The following is a 14,585-nucleotide window of genomic DNA, read 5'->3' as shown; positions in this document are numbered from 1 at the left end:
TCAGTGTCTGTGTAGTTTGAGAAACCTATGAGAATCTGTGTAGTGTTTGTGGTGTTGGGTATGTGAGTGTGTGTTTATGTGTGTGGTGTGGAGTGTGTCTGTGGATAAGTGCATGTGTGTGGCATATGTGTGGTGTGAGAAATATGTGAGTGTACGTAGTGTGTATCTGTGTGTGAGAATATATTTGTGTTATGGGTTGTATGCATTTTGTGGTGCAAGTGTGTTTCATTTAAGCTGTATATGTGTAGTGTCTCTGGATAAGTGTATGTGTGGCATGTAAATGGTGTGAGAAATAAGTGAGAGTCTGGTGTATGTAGTATGTGTGTGGTGTAAGCTGTATGCATTTTGTTCTGTGAGTGTTTTTAATTTAATGCGTGTGGTGTGAATTTATGTAAAGGCCTGTCTGTAGTGTTTGTTGTCTATATGTGTTTGCCAAAGCATATGTGTGGCTTGTGAGATGAGTGTGTGGTGTACATGGTGTGAGATGAATGCGAGAGTCTGGCTGTACTTTATGTGGTGTGTGAGAATGTGTTATGTGGTTCGAGTTTCTTTAAGGGGGGCTTGAGGTGTGCGAATGCCTGTGTTGTGTCTGTCTGTCTGATTTGGAATGCTCTTGAATGTGTGTGGTTTGTGCAGTGCGTGTGAGTGTCTGTTGCGAGTGGCCTAAATCTGTGTGTGTATTTATATGAGGTAAGTTTGAAATCTGTTTGTAGTATATAACTAGAAATAGCTAACTAAAATAAAACCTAAAAAGGAGCAGTGTTCAGGATTTTAAGTATAATACTTATACTAACAAATTACTGTTTGCAAAGTTAATAAAACCGAGAAACAATTTCAGAAGAGTTAAGCAGATAATCAGCAGAAACTATGGGTAGAGCACATCAATTGCCATAAACCTTACAGAGTTTAGTCCATAATCGGACATCAAGCCACTCCTGGCTCCCTCCTGGATCAAGGTAAAGACTCTACGGTTCACAAGACGACGAGATGTATTCGTCTTCTCCACTTTAGTGCCCATTTCTGGGTTAATGGAGAAAAAAACCCTTTTGATATAGAAGAAAAACAATGGAATTAATAAAAGGTGAAAAAAAATTAGGAAAATGAAAAACCAAGTATGAAAATAAACACTACTGTCACGGGGACGTGAAGGGTGGACTAACGGAGGCGAGACACACTCGCTACAACACAGAATTTATTATAGAAATAACAAAACAAACGAACTTGAGGAGAAACACGAAATAACACGGCTTAGAATATAGGAAAAGAACACAAAACAACGCTACAGGACTGGGGCATGAAACAGGCAAGAGACCGAACGAGAAACGAGCTAGAGAAACAAAACAATAACAACAATACGAACAAATGACCGGCGACAGGAAGTGACAACAACGGAACTTAAATACATCAACAAACAAGACACACCTGACACAGATAACGAGGGAAAATAACCAGGAGGCGGAACAAAGGCGGAGACATGGACAATAACAGACAGACAGAGCCACATGGCGGGGGAAAACTAACAAGAAAGGGCCAGGATGTGACAACTACAGAAAAAAATGAAAGAGCAAGAAAGTTAACTTAGGAACGTGGTCCATCTGTACTTCTCCAGCAAGGCACGTGTCCTCCACATAACAGAACATCACGTCTTCCTTCTCATCAAAGTAGGACAATAGAAGCAACACCATCTCTTTGATGTCTTCTGAGCATCCACTCACCTCTCCCACTGTTGCTTTATGCTTTAACAGCCTGTAGGAACTTTTTTTCTTGTTGACACAAAGTCTTCATGTAGTTGAGAAGCCGTTTCCCCTTCATATCCACAATATGTGTAAAAGTCTCTTTAAGTCCAATTCCAGTGAGCTCCTTGAAGTGAACCACCATGCCAAGCTCACTGAACAAAAATGGCCATTCCTCCAGTAGATATTTTATATCTTTCCCTGGTTGATTTCCTGTGTGTAGAAAGTGACCTTCATAATTAGTTTGACCTCCTCTGGATTTGCTTCAGTTTGCTGAGACATCGTTTCAGTTTTTCTTTCTTTTCTTCCTGGCTCTCAGGTGTCTCTCCAACACTCTCAGAAAAAAAGGTACTGTTCAGGTCCCTTTTTGTTCCTTAAGGTACAAACAATGTAACTGTACCCTCCCAAGTACAATGGTGGTCTTTAAGGTCTAATTGTGTACTTTTGAAAAATAAGAAAGGTACATTTATAAAAATTTCAAGTGCTAGTGCATAATTGTACCTTTCTATTGCAAATTTTCATCTTTAAACAAATAACTGCAATACATATTTTAAAATATTCATATACATAAAACTTTGAATAGCACTCCAAAATTATATTATTTAATATATTTTATTTATTTAATGAAGTTTGTTATTATTTATGTGCTTTTACATTACATTCAATATACATTCAGAGATAAATGTGAATACATACATATATATATATATATATATATATATATATATATATATATATATATATATATATATACGTGTGGGTGTGGGTGTGTGTGTTGGCATTCATAACATCACAAAAACATTTAATTCAACAAGGATTGTTTTTCTGCTTAATTTTTCATTTATGGAGAGTATGTGAACAGTAGAGATGCTTACTTAGATTATGTTTCTATACTACATTCATCTTTAAGGTGTGAGGATTTCCCTTTAATTCCCTTTCCCTTTATATGGGCACTTAATTCACATCATTTGAATTAGTTATTAATAAATAAATTAACATATGGTGAAATAGAAAAATCTCATTTTAAAAATATTCTAAACAAAAATCTATTAGCTAATCATTGACACAAATAACAGAATGGACCTATATAAAAATCAGCAGTTTTGGCGGATAGACATTCTAACCTATTCACTCCCGCTTTGCGGAGGGATATGAAAGGTAATAGTGATTCGCCATATAGCACTGCGAGATCACTTTTTGGAATATTCTGGAAATGGAGCTCAGGACGCTGACAACTGGAGATCTTATTAAGGAGCTTATTCAGTTTGGCATCGATGTTACTGAAGAGGAGGCAAATAAATTCAAAGGTGAGTGTATTTTGTGCAATGTTCATGGTGCTAATGTAACCATATTATATTTTTTATATTACTTCAAAGTGTTCTAGAATTTGAGAATTAAGGTAGTAATAGTTAATTTAATTGGCGAATGAGCCAAACTTAGCGGTAAAAATGTCGGTGGATTGTTTGGTTTTTGCCACGCGGTCTTTGGTTGGTTCTCTTACATTATCCACCCGAAGTGGAGCCATGCTATCACTAGCTAAGGTAGCGCTAGATAGCGATAGCAAGTTAACTTCGTGATAACAGATACCGTTCCCGTTCTATGTTAGCACACATCATTTCAGTTGATATAAGATTAAATAACAGTCAGTTTTATCAAAAATAAAGCTTTGTACTTTAAAATTATCTTTAAAAATAACTTTGCTGTTTTCAGTGTTTAACTGAGCTTTGAAATATTTTTGGCGGCAACAAACGTTACTGAGGGGAGAGCGTTCAGGGGCGGGGGAGGGGGAGCTACATTTATTTAGACCAGTAAACTGAGGTACAAGAAGCAGCAAGAGGTTGTACGCCAGATAACCTAGAAAATGTTGTAATTAAGGAATTGATAACTGAAAAGGTCTCACGAGTAAATGATGTCTACTCAAGATGTTTCTTGAGTTTTTATTAAAATGTTTTTCTTTTACAATATGTAACGGGCTACACATACGCCGTCTGCAAGGGAAGGTGGCGAAAGGGAGAAGGACTGGGTTCCACCGCGGTGTTCAACCGACAGAGGGAATTCCATCTCCCAGTCTTTTGTGAAATCAATGTAATGAAAGCCTAGTTTCAGCTGCTTACTGGACGTAAGCAGTGGCTAGAGATAGACGCGAGCAATTTGGCTTTATTACAAAACGTGCAAAGCGGAAACGCGATAAAACAAGCCGAGACCAACCCCAAGAAATATAAATCGAGAAGCATAAAGAGAGAAACAGCGAGAATTCCGGACACGGGAAGACGAAATGGAAGAAAAACATCATGGCCGTTCCTCACATCAGCAGAGTTGTTAAAAAATACAGTTTAACACTGCGCTATCCTGAAACAAACGCCGAGAGCTGCTGTAAGCACCTGCCCCCAGCGCTGCGCCTTTTCAAATACAGCCTATTAAAGCACATACCTAATATTGAACTGAGCATTTGTCTCGCTTTTATTTTTTTAAAAACGTACTAGTAAAAAGATAATTGCAGATATCTCTAATTGGAGTTTTTACTAGTAAGAATGTAATTACGGATATGAGAGTGTGAAATTCAATGTAAGTGAATGGAGAATTATGACTAGACAGATTTACATTAAAGATATGTCCTCCTGTTAAGGTGACTAGTCAGAATTTAATTATGGATACATAGGTCGGTATTCTTACTAGTAAAAAATGTTGTAATTGATATCTGAAATGGGAGTTGTTACTAGTAATCTACATTAGAGGGATCTTGAATTAGAGTTCTTACTAGTAAAAATGGAGTTAGGACTTTTATCGCAGGTGTCATTTTAGGCTAAATTGGCTTGCCATAGGTCTGTCAATAGCAAATAGGATAGCCAACTTAAATATACGAATGTGGCTAACCAAGGGGTAATTTACATAGAACTATGATTATATTAATTATTTACTCACTTAATAAATTGCACAATAGGCTTTCTTCTGTAGCTTGCTTAAGCTGCATTTTAGCCTAAATGCTATGTGTCAGTCAAATTTTGATTTTAGTTCTATAGATGTTAGCAGATACCCAGAAATATCATTTTGATCCGTCTGTTTGTGTTGTTTACCCATGGTATCATAAATATCGTTTATGTTTAAACGTTTGAGGATTTCTGTTTGTTTAATTTCTTTTTTTCTTTCCCCATGATAGACAATGACGTAGATGGAGAAGCAGTTGACTGTGGTCTCACGGAGTCGATGATTTCATATCTCTTCGAGGGCTCTTTCAAAAAACAAGCCAAATTTCACCGTTTTGTAAAAGAGTCAAAGGAAATAGTAACTTTAACCATTGAACCAGTGTCATTAGAGAGTCATTTGCAGTCCTCAGTTGGACCAAGGCATGTGTTTGTAAGTTTATTTGTATTTATGAACCACAAATATTGGTTGATGGGGTGGGAAAAATGGTAAAAATACATCTATCAGCAAAATGTGGAAACAACAAAGTAGTGTTACTAAAAAAAAAAATGAATACACAAATTTCACATATCACAGCTTGCAGTTGGGATTTGTTTTTAAAGACTGACATACCTATTGTGTGTTTCCATGTACAGAGTGTGATTTATCTGTTATTTTCTTGTTTATTACAGGCCATCAGCCACTTTTCCTGCCATTTTTGTTGTTCCAAAATTCCCTAGATTTCTTCAGACAAAACTGGACAAAAAAGAGGCTTGGAATATTGTGTCTTCGGATCGCCACAAAATTATAAGAACTCTGTATGAGAGCATGGCTCAATACAGCATGTAGGTATTTTAGCATACACTAAGTAGTCTAAGGTCTTATTGTTATTAGTTCACTACAGTTTATAAACTTGAATAGTTTTAAATTATGCTTCACAGGTATCCATCTACAAATGAGTATGTGCAAGTATGTAAAGCTCTGATTTTGAAGTACCCTTTTCTGAAGGACAAAGAGGGGAATGGATATGTGAGTCTAATAGTGGATTTAATTTTGTACTTGTATTTTTTTTATACTTGTTTTTGAGTAATTCAGTTTGGAAGCACATTTTTCTTTTCTTACAGCACACGTGGCACATGTCTCTGAAACGGAAGTTCAAATTTGAGCGGGTTCCACTGGTAGATGATGAAGAAGTTAAAATAATTAAACAGAGGTTTGGCCGTTCAAAGAAACCCCACCAACCTGAAGCAAGCAATTGCGAACGAACTGATGGTGAGAGACGCATGTTCTCTAATTTCTTGAACAGAGACAATTAATTGTAGTGAAAGGTGGAGACAAGTAAAGTCAGTGTCTTGGATATGGGCTTTGTGTGGACTAATTTACAACTTGTCTATAAATGACTTGGATGATTGTCAAAAAATGAAATACTACAAGCAGTAATAAGTGCTTGATGAAAAAATGAAAAACATCTTCAGGTTGTCAGATCTAGCTTTAGTTTTAGTATTTTATGGATCACACTTCTTTTGCAATTTATGTACGGTTTAATTGGGTTAGCTATTTTGATGTGCAACTGGCTTATGACCTTGATAAACTACCAACTAACCAACCATTACAAGTTGGTGTGTTCTGTTTCGTTTAAAACGCTGCTTTTACTTCATGCAGGGATACAGACTTAAGGGTATTTTATGGCTGGTTACCTACTAAAGACTCAAGGCTTCTCTCAGGCTTGCTCCCTAGTGACTCAAGTTTCAACTCAGACTCAGATGAACCAGTTGTTGAACTATGCAAGAGATGAAAATATGAAACTGAAAGGGCTTAGAAAATAGGTCAGTGACATTGCATTTTTGTTGTCAGTTCACTTATTTCTCTCTGTGTATACCAGGATATTAATGCTATTGGGGAGGATGAAACCTCAATAGACAGACATGTGAAAGTCCTGCAGGACCAATACAGAAGGACACAGCCAGATGCTCACATTGTAGAAGAGCGAATGAGAAGGACATTTGTCTGGAGAAGGAATGAGATTGCTGGTGGGATGACTGTGAAGGATGCCGTCAACAAATACCCATTTCTTAGAAGTCCACATGGAGTCAGTATAAACTTAGATAAACATTAAATAAATGTTTAGTTGCTCATAAAGCACTTTGAAAATGTATATTAAAATATATGATTAACTTCTGATTTAGTTTTCTTTTGTTTGTCTAATTATAGTTGCATCAGGAAATGGGTCGCCTTCATAAAGCAATGAATGTGTGCCGCCGTTTTCAAGTTGGCTTTGACCATATTGTGTCCAGTGTGCTTAGACTGGCTCAAGGGAAATCACCCTTAGCAAAACTGCACAAAGAAGCTAGAGAAGATGCACTCACTGAGGATCTTCCGGGTAAGGGCTCTTTAAATGTAGTTTTTATCTCAATTTTTTTAAGATACCTAATTTATTTACTTATCATTTGTTTTAATTGATGCACTTTTTTAGGGATTGATTTCCGAGCTGCCCTTCTGATGTTGCCGGCCTTGTTTAGGGAGAAACTTGACAGTTACATCATGCTTGGAGAGGTGAGGTGGTTTCTTTTCTTTTATGACATTGTATATGATGTTATGCTTTGTAAATTCAGGTAATGTTATTACACTGTTTTACTGGTGGTTGATATGAATATCAAATTGTTAGAATTTCCAAGCTTTGTGTCAAGGATTTTTTATTTACCTCCAGTTTTGTCTGATCTATCATTCTATATCAGTAAAATAATAGCTTAATCTGTGCAATCACTAAGTTTTTCTTCAGGAAATGCATGTTCCTAAGTCAAATACAGATTGTGATCTCCATGCTTAAAAGTTTACAAAACCAAAATTAACTTTTAATAATTACAAAATTATAAAACACATTTATGTTCCCCCTTCCTCTTTACTTTTTATAAAGAAGTTAAAAGAATATAATTTTAATAATCTCTCAATTTCATAGCTTTGTCTGTTCCATGTTTTGGGAAGGTGTAAAAGCCTCCTAGGAGCATTTGTTGACCAAACATATAGTTGGTATTGTGAAAAATAAATTGCAGAGTTATTTTTTATGTATAATTTTGACTGAAAAACAATGACAGTGTTTGTACTCTTTTAGGGTGAGCCATCATCACCATATCCAACAGTTCAGGTACCAGACGTCGCTGAGTGGACATCTGTCTTCACTAGAAGAGTCACTGCAGTGGTCAAAGTTGATGGTTTGGAGGTCTGCCGAGCTAGCGGTGTGGATGAAGGCGCTCTTTCAGCATTTTGTGCTTATTATGTGTTCAACATGGCATACCCTTCTCATTTGAAGAATACTCTGGTGTTCATTCAGAAGTATGTCCTGAAAATATCTGAGAATGGGGACAAGCCTCTGCCTACAACAGTGACTAGACTAATCAACCTTTTAGAGTAATCCCTGCCAACCATTCCTCGTCCGTTTTGCTGTCCCAAATGCTCTCGGAGAGTGTTTACGCTTGTTAAATTAATTCAGCATATTGGTCTTATTCATGCGCATGAAGCAAATTTTACAATAACTTGTGGCATTAATGACTGTCCAAGAATACTTTCAAAGTATGAGTCTTTTAGACGACATGTGTACCGCAACCATAAGCACACAGTATTACCATTAGATACGGAAGATGAGTCACAGGTTCCAGTTAATGAGGAGGAAAGATCTAAAGGTGTTGCAAGTCCTTCTCCAGCTCCAAATATGAATGCACTGTTGTTGCAGTTTAGAGAGAACCTTATTTCATTCATTTTGAAATGCAGAGAGAAGAATCTTCCAGGAATTACTTGAGGATGTTAATTTTTTGTTTACTTTTTTTTAAGGAGAACTATGATGCATTTCTCACATATCACCTTGAGAAAAATGGCTTTAATATTGCAGCATGTTCTGAACTCCAGGAAGTTCTACAGTCCCCTGACTTTTTTTCAGAGGCTTCGAAACATATTAGGTCACCATATATGTTTAAAGAGTATTGTAAATCAAAATGTGAGATGACTGAACCTGTAGAGTACATGCTAAGAGACTCAAGTGGTCATAAGGTTGGAAGTTATTCCTATGTTCCTATTTGTGATGTGCTGAGTAAATACTGCTCTCATGAAGATGTTTGGGACTGTCTGCAAACTGAGCTAAAAAGTAAAAAGGATGAATATGTTCTGACAGATTATCGGGATGGCATTTATTTTAGGGAACACAAATTCTTTGCAGACCACACCCAAGCTCTTAGGTTACATTTTTATGAAGATGAATTTGAAGTGTGTAATCCACTAGGCTCCAAGCGCAATAAGCACAAACTTTGTGCAATTTATTATACTGTTGGGAATATGGGTCCAAAGTATTGCTCACAGGTTAAACATATTCATTTAGCTTTACTTGTTCGCTATTGCCATGTTAAACAGTTTGGGTTAGAAGATATTTTAAAACCGTTATTAAATGATCTTAAAAAGCTTGCAATTGAAGGGTTTAGTGTAAGTGTTAATGGGGTGGATAAAGCTGTTCATGCAGCAGTGGCTGTTATATCTGCTGATAACCTTTCGTCACACATGATAGGTGGGTTTAGCATGTCCTTTAATGTGGGAAGAATATGTCGGTACTGTATGGCTACTCATTCTGACATTAAATGTAAATTCAATGAATCTGAATTTGTTCTGAGAAACACTGATGTCCACAGATACCATTTAGAGTGCATAGAACAAAATCCAGAAGACAAAGCAACATATGGAGTTCAAGGTGCCTGTCCTTTTGACCAGTTGGCCTACTTTGATGTTACAAGATCACTACCACCAGATGTTATGCATGATTTTTTAGAAGGTATAATACCATTGGTGTTACGGCTTGTTTTAAGTAAAGCTAATGAGGAAAAGCACATAACTATCAAAGAATTTAATGAAGAGCTGATGAAAATGTCGTTTGAACAAAATGATAGAACCAACAAACCTGTACCTCTCTCAGAAAAGCTGCTTCAGGGTTCTGGTTTTGTAGGATCTGCTTCACAGAAATGGTGTTTATTCCGTTTGATTCCTTTCTTAGTAGCACACAGGATCCCTGAAGATAGTAGCTATTGGCGCATCTATTTGTTATGTCGTGAGATTGCTGACATTGTCATGGCCCCATCTGTTAAAAAAGAATGTCTTCTATTTCTTGACCAGTTAGTTTCTGAGTTTTTGTTAGGCATGAAAGAACAGTTTGGTAATGTTATAACGCCAAAATGTCATTATTTGATTCATTACTCTCGCCTGATGTTGTCATGGGCCCTTGCGATCCTTGTGGTGTATGAGATTTTAAGGCAAGCATCAGTATTTTAAACAAGTAGCTAGTAATTGTAGGAATTTTGTCAACATTTCCTCCACTTTAAGTAATCGTCATCAGTATAAGCAGTGCTGGGAGTTTTCTTCTGTTAATATGTTAGGAGAGTACGAGAAAGTTACTGGAAATAGTGTGAGCATACCGTTTAGAGCTCTGCCTTCAGCTCTACAGGAGTCCCTCAGTATGTGTGAGAAGTATAGTGATGTGAATTTTGAAGATATAACACTCCAGCGTGTAACAGAAGTTGTGATTAACAATGTAAAGTACTGTGTAAAAGATGTTTGCTGTTGGCCATATGCACTCAGAAGAAATTCCGTTGTTTTTTCAAATTAAGTATATTGTTAACATTGACACAGACTGGGCGTTGTTAATTCCAGTTTCCTTCTGTTATCACTATTATTCATACTGGGTGAAATGTGATGCTGACTGGACTGTCCTTTCCCCAGGTGATGAGGTTGACTACCAGGCACTTGATACATACATTGTTGAGGACAGATTATATGTGAACCCTAGATACTCCTGCTGAAAAAAAAAATGTTCAAACCTTGTGAACTGATAAAACAATGTTAGAGTTTGCCGTGTTGTGTTGCAATATTTTACTGTTTCTGAGCTATGTTTAAAGGACACTTTAATGAATGATATATGAATAAAAATGATGGTCCTATGTTTCTTTAGCAAAGAAAATGGTTATTTTATAGAACCCTGAACATTGAAGAACATTTAGTGTGATTCAAGTGTTCTTTCTATCTATCACACATTCTCCATCTATCTGAAGAACCCTCTCATGATGCAAAGAAACCTTGAATCATGCTAAAGGTTCTTCAAATGTTCAGGGTTCTATATAGAACCATTTGCTTCAGTAAAGGGCCTATTAGAACTGCTATTTTAGTGTTAATTTAAAACAAAGTGTTATATTGGTGTTTCAACAAATATATTTACCATAGCTCCTGTTTAATGGAAACTTTTACTGCAGTGACTGGTTTTATCTGATTTACTAAAACCAATACAATGTTTGTGTAGTTGGTTTTATTAGTTTTTTGTCTTTACTGCATACAAATGAAATGATTCTCTTGGCCATATGGCCAATAATTTGTGATTTTTAAAAAATTATTAATATTGTATTCTGTAATGAAACAAAAACAATAGATAAGTATGGAATAAGTTATTAAAACGTATTGTTGAATCAATAAAAATTGCAAGTTTATCTTCTGTAATTTTAATGCCTAAAAGAAAATGGTGTATTGTGAAAGTACAGTTTTGACCCCTAAAGGAACAAAATGGCTTTGTCACTGGAGTTGTACGCTAATGAGTCAAATTTGTAACTTTTCTTGGGGGTACATTTTTGTACCATTACTGTAGGGTACATGTTTGTTCTTTAAGGTACATTTTTGCCTCTTAAAAGGTACAATATTATATGGTACAATTAAGTTCCTCTACTCAAGGTACAGAAGATGTCCACTTGAGGGTACCACCCCAGTGACAAGTGTATGTACCCTGAAAGGTACAATTTGGTATCTTTTTTTCTGAGAGTGAAGGGGCAGGAATTTGAAATCCCAGTTTATGCACCCACGTGTCAGTGCCAACACATTTGATAAAACAATGAGGTTCGTTCCTATGAACTGTACAATGCAACACATACCCCCTCAAAGAGTCAAGTGATTTTCTACAAAAACGGCAGGTAATCATTTTAGCAAACTAACAATAACACCCGTTTTATAGTTTCTTTCTCGCATAACGGTGGGAGTCGGGGTTATTTTTATGAATAAAAATTAAACACTGGTTCATCAAATATCCGCTAGTACGCTCCTGAGAACAAACGGTCAAAGCAACAAGAGTAAGAATAAGTGAACTATTCGTCTACCAGTGCAACATACCCTGATTCACAATGTCAAAACATTCACACTCCACTCACTGACGAAATGGGCGCGCTTTCAGCAACAACGGGTGAACTTCGCCGAGTTTAGTTATCCCGCGATTTACTTGTTACGCGATAACTAGTAATCCAATGAAAGAACAGCAGCAAACACTACGGCACAGTGATTTGAAGAGAGGGATTTCTTCTTGTTTGAAATCCAAACAGACATTTATTTTCGCGGGAATGTAAACTTTATAGTAAAAGTCATTATAATTACTTTTATAACATTATATACATCATAAACAAAATTTAATATTCTGTAATAACAATACAAATCTCATACTTTACAAATAAAAATGTACAGGTGATGCAAAATAATATACAGGAGCAGATGATCAGTAACTGTAACAGTAACATAATCATAATATTTGTAATTACCCTCAAAATAAGAATTAAATTAAAAATAAAATTGCAATGGTCTAACAGGAAGGAAATGTGTTTTATACTGGTGAAGTCCTAATATTTATGGACCTAATTAAATCTGTAATTATCTCTTTTTCATCTATCTATCTATCTATTTTTTTTATTTTTTATTTAAACACATTAAAGCTACCTGCTTTTGTTTGTACACATTGTCCACTTGATCATTTCCATTGAAAATATGTATTTTGTTTGTTGCTTTGCATACCTCCACCCACTTTTTCAATGTTCAGAACCCACTCACAACATGACTTGGGTGGTGGATCATTCTGAGCGCTGCAGTGACACTGGTGGTGTGTTGCTGGAGTTATTAAACACTGTGTCCACTCTGTTAGGCATGCCTACCTTGTCTGGCCACCTTGTAAATGTAAAATCAGAGATCGTAATTATCTTGCTCCTTGGTTTGTTTTGGCTCTCCTCCAGTCCATTCATTACTGCCTGTATGATGCTTTTGGCTGGTTATTTGTTGGTGGACTATGCTAGCAGCACTGCTTTTTCTGATCCACATTAAGACACCACCACCACCACCACACTGTACTGTTATGATCCACCTGATCTGTTATGGTCCTGAGCATTGAAGAACATGGTGAAAGGAAGCAGAAAAAAAATTATACAGAGCAAAAAAATGATGGCTTTAATGTTATGGCAGATCAGTGTAAATCATTGTTTTGAGAAGTAGATTTTGATTAACCCATGTGTAAGATTGTAACATGGTGTATAAAGTTGTGTGCTGCTCAGACCAGGCCAGACCATATTCCAGATCAGACTACATTCTGGACCTCAGTCTGAAACAATTCAGACCAGTGTACAACATTACTGAGACAGGAAATTTGATATTCCTTGAACAGCTCTAATGGAATGAAGCTGCCATTCTCTGCATATTCCACTCTGTTTCTCTTTGAGGTCTGTGGCAGTTTATGACTATAATTTTCAAGTAAAACCAGTATATTTCAAGTATAACACTATATGGTCCTAAAATAATATCACGATATTTCAGGGTACAGTGGAACCTCTACTAACGAACGCCTATACTAACAAACATTTAAAGATACGAAGCAGGCATTAGAATATTTTTTGCCTCCACCAACGAACCATGACTCTAGAAAGGAACCAGAGGCTCTGCCGAGCCGGCGACTGGAAATGGCCACTGAAAACGCATTAATTGCTTTTCCATTATTTTAAATGGGGAAAATTGACTCGAGAAACAAACTTTTCCACTTACGAACCGGGTCACGGAACGGATCAAGTTAGAGGTAGAGGTTCCACTGTATTTTGGTGACAATGGTATATTTACAGATAAGAACAAACCACTAAATTTTTTTTATTTATATATTTTACGAATACACTATTTCAACAAAATATATGTTTAAATAAAAAATAATTTTAATGATATTAAATTACAGTTTCTACATTAATAACATTAAATAGATTAATTAAAAAGTTTTATTTTACTACAAATGTAACAATTTCAAATATTCAGAAGTGACCAAAATATCTGTAATCATTTCCTTGTGTTACTAACAGTAAAATACCAAGATTCTGATTTTGTATAAAAAAAATAACGTAGCTTATAAATCAATATTATAGGGATATGGCACTGCCCTAACTAGTATTTTAGTTTACAAAAACTGCAGGCTACTGCCACCCAGTGGTGAAAATGGGGCTAAATATCATTTAAAAAATCATTATTTATTTGCCTATCGCATCCTCCAACAACTCTTTGAACTTAACAAACATCAAGTAAAAAAAGAGAAGAAAATGTAATATACATCAAAATAAACATAATCATAAAAAAAATAAATGGAAATAAAAAATAGAACAGATTGAGAAAATAAAAACATGGGAGATAAATAGCAAAACAAGGAAGTGTGCCTAAAGCAAGAGGCGTGCAAAGACATAGAGGCGTATAAAACTAATAGATAAGAAAATGTAAGTAGCACACAGTAAAAGTATGGAATTGAGATAAAGGCAGATTAGCCCAGAATATCCCTGAAAATATACACGTCATTTGATTAGTCATAATTGAATTAGAGATTAATTTAATTATAATTATGGAATTATGATGCTATAAATGATGAAGCCCAGTGACATTATTTGAGAAATCTTAAAGGAAATGTCTTAGATTCTGGATGTTTGCTGTTCTCTGATTTGTTTACTATCAGGTGCTCCATGTTTTTAAGGTGAAACAGTGTGTTTGAGGTGAAAAATAACTCTTGTATCTGGCAGAAGTTTATTTTTTCTAAATTTCTACTTTTAAACTCTCTCTCTCTGTGTTTACTTTCATGCAGTTAGTGATCTCCTGAATTTAGAG

At 35.8% G+C, this 14,585-nt stretch overlaps 1 protein-coding gene across 1 annotated transcript; it reads left to right on the top strand.

Moving 5' to 3' along the window:
• The first annotated feature begins 2,940 nt into the window (after positions 1-2,940).
• LOC136692610 (sterile alpha motif domain-containing protein 3-like) lies at positions 2,941-11,098 on the top strand. The gene is made up of 9 exons (XM_066666161.1): positions 2,941-3,040; positions 4,891-5,087; positions 5,327-5,479; positions 5,576-5,663; positions 5,759-5,906; positions 6,517-6,723; positions 6,846-7,014; positions 7,108-7,187; positions 7,744-11,098. The coding sequence occupies exons 5-9, from the start codon at positions 5,904-5,906 to the stop codon at positions 8,041-8,043; spliced, it is 759 nt and encodes a 252-aa protein (XP_066522258.1). The 5' UTR covers positions 2,941-3,040; positions 4,891-5,087; positions 5,327-5,479; positions 5,576-5,663; positions 5,759-5,903; the 3' UTR covers positions 8,044-11,098.
• The last annotated feature ends 3,487 nt before the right edge of the window (positions 11,099-14,585 follow it).

This window comes from Hoplias malabaricus, chromosome 3 (assembly GCF_029633855.1).
Source record: "Hoplias malabaricus isolate fHopMal1 chromosome 3, fHopMal1.hap1, whole genome shotgun sequence".
Classification (NCBI taxonomy): Eukaryota; Metazoa; Chordata; class Actinopteri; order Characiformes; family Erythrinidae; genus Hoplias; species Hoplias malabaricus.
Note: the sequence above shows the minus strand (reverse complement) of the source record. Positions and strands in the feature narration are given on the sequence as shown.

Bases quoted from the DNA above. Each gene is read 5' to 3' on its own strand.
- LOC136692610 (XM_066666161.1), top strand. The intron at 6,724-6,845 runs GTCAGTATAAAC...GTCTAATTATAG, and splicing joins TTCTTAGAAGTCCACATGGA to TTGCATCAGGAAATGGGTCG. The intron at 7,015-7,107 runs GTAAGGGCTCTT...GCACTTTTTTAG, and splicing joins ACTCACTGAGGATCTTCCGG to GGATTGATTTCCGAGCTGCC.